The sequence below is a fragment of the Sinocyclocheilus grahami genome, unplaced genomic scaffold, assembly GCF_001515645.1.
Source record: "Sinocyclocheilus grahami isolate Dianchi unplaced genomic scaffold, SAMN03320097.WGS_v1.1 scaffold216.1, whole genome shotgun sequence".
NCBI classification, from domain to species: Eukaryota; Metazoa; Chordata; class Actinopteri; order Cypriniformes; family Cyprinidae; genus Sinocyclocheilus; species Sinocyclocheilus grahami.
The window spans coordinates 1,862,818-1,867,688 of record NW_015505395.1 but is presented as its reverse complement, the minus strand read 5'-3'; the positions used below and the strand labels follow the sequence as shown (position 1 = coordinate 1,867,688).

General features: G+C 33.2%; 1 protein-coding gene across 1 annotated transcript in view; it reads left to right on the top strand.

Moving 5' to 3' along the window:
- The window catches only part of LOC107596285 (neurocan core protein-like), a 38,770-nt gene that overhangs the window by 24,421 nt on the left and 9,478 nt on the right, over positions 1-4,871 (top strand). Inside the window, exon 2 of the mRNA XM_016286980.1 lies at positions 405-469. Within this exon, the coding sequence (XP_016142466.1) occupies positions 406-469 (64 nt within the window). The 5' untranslated portion in view covers position 405. The remainder of the gene's footprint in view (positions 1-404; positions 470-4,871) is intronic.

Here is a 4,871-nt window from a genome sequence, read left to right as displayed (position 1 = left end):
AAAACTTGAAATCGCATCATATGACCCCTTTAATGGATTTTGTGATTCTGTCTGCATTTTCCTGATGGACGGAAATCATAGAGTCTTACATTTGGCGCATTGCTTCATGTTAACCAGATCAACTTTAAAGTCAAAACTGACTTTGTTAATACATGTTCTTGGTCTAAAACCCAAGATATAACCTCAGTAGTCCTCTGTTTCCTTTCATTATACTCGGATTATAAGAACAGGTGAACTCTATGCAAGGCATGGCAGGTCGTCCCAATTCTGCACTCTCTTAGTACACACTCAAAAGTGTTTACTTTCCCATCGTCAGTGAAGTGCATGGTTAGTATAGCAATAGGAATTGAGATGCAGCCAGTATTGTTTTTTATAATTCTCATTGCTTTCTCCTCTCTACACAGGATGTTGCGTGCCGGGCTGCAGCTGCAGGTTCTTGCGGTTCTGCTTGTGTTGTCAGCAGAATGTGGTGAGTTCTGGTTCACTTTTTCTCTCTTAACAGCATTTGAACCAAAATAGGACCTCATGCATATGGGGCCGCTCACACAGGTCATGTTCTTGCATTCCGTAACAGCTGGAAAGAGCAACATGACATGGTGCTGCTGTAATTGTGACAGACCTGTACCTTATTTCATCTGTATGAACACAAAAGATTTTTTATTTTTTCGTTCTTAAAGATTACATTTACACCTGAGATTAAGATTTTAGTTGACAATGTCTGAACATTCAGTTGCAGTCAATGAAAACTGTTTACATTTTAGTCATATTTTAGTCCTGTTTAGTCGTGCTGTATGGTAATGGTTCAACTCAAAAATGAAAGTCACAATTATTAGTCATTTGAGAAAATTTCATTTTACATTTCAACAAAATTATTGCACTTTCATGTAAGCACAAATCAACAGAACACCGACTCAGATGCTTTGTTTATTTGACCTAATCGAGTTTCCTGTCTTATTATATTTTTCTTTTTGTTATTATTATAAGTTAACACTCTGGTTTAAAACAAGAAGATTATCTCAAAAGCTAAAACAAGTAAAATTCCTCATATTAATTCTTAATATTCATAATATGAATTATGTTCATGTTTTATGTCTATGTCTATTAAAACAGCAATTGTAATTAAAAAAAAAATTTTGTAGACTAAAATAAAGTGAGATGGTAAAGTTTATATATATATATATATATATATATGTCTTGTCTTTTGTAAAAACATTGCATGTTGATATATAGTTACAGTTATTGTTAAATTACATAGTTTTTTTATTGTCTTAGTCATGGAAAAAAAAGGTCGTTGACGAACGTTTTTAATCATTCTCGTTAACTGAAACTATTGTGACTTGAAATAAAATAAATGTTAATTGAAATAAAATGAAATAGAAAATGCTTAAACGTATTTTATTTCAGTGAATTTCCAAGGCATCATTTCTCATTTCCGTTTAGTTTAAGTGCTAAAATAATTAAAGCTAAAAATGGAAAAATAAAAACTATATAGACATTTAAAAAAAAAAGCAAAAATTATTAAACTAAAATGAAAATTCAAAATATTAATAAAAACCTATAGGCCTAATAGTATTAAATGATACTAAAATAATGGTAAATTGTATAGATATAATGACAATTTTGCTCAAAATTTATTTAGAGGCCAATATCTTGATTCTGTAATTCTATTATAGTATTTTTCAAAAATAAAAAAAAGTAAAAAATATCCATGCATCAATCCAATAAAGAACAATAATTATCCATCCAATTAAATGCTTGTCATTTTTATTAGTCTTTGTTTTTTGTTTTTCTATTTAGCTTTCATTTTTATTTATTTTAGTTTATGTTTTAGAAAGTTCTGAGACCAGATATTCTTAGGAAAGAAGTTGCTTATGATTACTTCCAAGAAGTTTGTAAGAATATTGTTTAGTGCAATTCTTGAAAGAATTGTACGAAGTTCTCAAATATTCTCTTAAGAAGATTGATCTTTTATCTGATTGGATGATTTTGCTGATCAAGTCAATGAAAAACACCTCAAAGTTATGAAATTATAAAATTTAACGCAAGGTTTTGCATGGGTTGTTATTGAATTTTGAATTCAGCAAAAATGTTATATATACAATGACAATTCTACTTAAAACATCATGTTTGTGCTTAAATTTGTGCTTAAAAAATGTGTATGTGTGCATCTTGCTAGTGTTACTGTTTCGCGTGTCAGGAGTGAGCTGCGCTTCGACCCGTCTGATGTGTGTGTAACTGCAGGCTCGCTGTGGATGCTGGTTCTCTCTCAGGTTCTTTGTGCTCATGCTGAATATCTCAGTCAGGCCTGACCGCACGTAACCCGTCTGTCACCTCAGAGAAGCCCACCTACCGCTTAAACGGATCAGTGTGTGTGTGAGCGAGCGCAAAATGCTTCATAGGCCAAATGTTTTCACTGGCAGCTTCAGTCAGCGGCTCTTTAGTGATGGGTGGCTGCTTTGAAGGATGATGGGAAATCACTCCCTCCTGCCAGGACGATTTATGCCCCCTGTACACTCAGACCTGCCCTCTTTAGAGCGGACGTCGAGATATACGACAGGCACAAAGCTGCTGTTCACTAAGAGGCTACTAGTTAAATGTAAAAACTGTTTACTGAAGACTTTCTTTCTTCTGTGAAAAAAAAAAACATTTTGAAGAAAAAACAACCCCATTGATTTTTGAACAAAAAACACTTTTTTAAAATCTTGGTAACACGTTACACTATGGGTCAGATTAATTAAACATTTGTTAATGCAATTTTATTTAAAGATAGTAAAACACATGCATAGCAATGAATTTATATTTATTTAACAATATTTACTAAATTAGAAATAATTTGAAAATAAAAAAAAATAAAAAAGTGAACTTGATAAAAAAAAATCTGTAAAATAAGCAGATTTATTTAGATTTTTTTACCATTTTTTTTTATATCTATCCATCGATCTAATATAAAATAATAATTGTTATACATTTCATTATAAATGCATTTTTATTAGTCTTTTTTAGATTTAATTTATATTTATTTCCGTTTTAATTTTAGAAAGTTCTGGGACCAGATATTCTTAAGGAAGAAGATAAGAAATTTAAGAAAGATAAAGAATTCTAAGAAGTTCGTAAGAATGATCTTCAGGACAGTTCTTGAAAAATTTGTAAGAAGTTAGAACATTTATCGTTTATCTAATTGTATGATTTGCTGATCAACTCAACGAAAAACACCTCAAAGTTTTGTAATTATAAAATATAATTACAGCAAAAAGTCAAGTCATGCATAAACATGAGCGATCATTGGTGTCACTTCAGAAAACTTGTGCACATCACTAATAAGAGTAATATGCATAGCTAGTGTTATGTTGTAATGCTTAATATTTGAACAACTCCAAAAAATAAATGAAACATCTTACATTTGAGGATTTAAGACAGGTTGGAGGTTGTTCTAACTTTAAGAGTTTATTCAATTTCTTCTTAAGTTTTGTCTTATGAACAATCTTTAAAAAGCAGATAAGAACATTCTTAAAGGGATAGTTCACAGAAAAAATAAAATTGTCCTCATTTAATCACCCTCAAGTTGTTCTGAACCTGTAGGAGTTTCTCCTGTTGAAGAATGTTGGTAACCAAACAGTTGCTGGTCCCTATTGACCTCCATAGTATGGAACAAAAAAATACTATGAAAGTCAATGGGGACCAAAAACCGTTTGGTTACCAAAATGTATTTTGTGTCCAACAGGAGACAAGTTGGACAGAGGTTTGGAATAACTTGAGGGTAATTACATGATGACAAAATTTTCAGTTTTAAGCGAACCGTCCCTTTAAGAAAGTTTTTGGGAAAACAAAATATTCTTGTTTTTTCTTAAGTAAGAAAATCGCAGTTAAGAAGAATTTTATTCTTAAGAATGGCTCCTGCATCTGGCTCCTGGTTTGTTCAGATCATCACACAATAGTGACCACAGAAGTTCCTGCATGACATTATACATTGCTGTTTTTATAGCAAAATAATTGTTTTGTTAATCGCTGCTTTTTACTGCTGTATTTTTATTGTATTTTTATGAGCTATAGCTATCAGAATATCAGAGAGATTTGGAGTTGGTCCTGGAAAGCGCCCACAGCTCTCAGCGTTGTGGCACAGGCAGACGGCACTCATATTCTCCTCAGAAAATGTACAAATCTAGTTTCCAAGTAGCCGAGACTGTTGAGGAACAGAGGATTGATTATACACACGCACACCACTCATCCTTGCATTTGTGGTTTAGGGGACTCTCCATAGGCGTAATGCTTTTTATACTGTACAAACTGTATTTTCTATCGCCCTACACCAACCCTACCCCTTACAGAAAACTACTGGCCATTTTTGAATGTCATAAAACACCGTTATGTATGTTTTTTTAAGCCTTTTGTTTTACAGGGACACATGAAGTGTGTTTACGTTGTAGTAACCATGTCATTATACACATTTGTGTCCTCATAAACCATATATACCAGTACACACACACACACACACACACACACACACATCAGTCTGATTGGAAAAGAAAGTCAGATTGTTGTGAAAGTGTTTTTGAGCAATGAAAGAGTACAGGGGGAAATTCATTCTTTCCTTCCTTTACAATAAAGTGCCACTTAACACTTCACATAAACACTCTGTTCTTCTCTTCACACACACACACACACACACACACACACGCATGCACGCACACACACATTCACTCAGTCACTCACTCACTCACGCACACACACACACACTCACACACACACACAGGTTTACATTTGTGAAAAGTGGGGACTCTCCATAGGTGTAATGGTTTTTATTCTGTACAGACCGTATATTCTATTGCCCTACACCAACCCTACCCCTAAACCTACCCCTCACAGGAGACTTT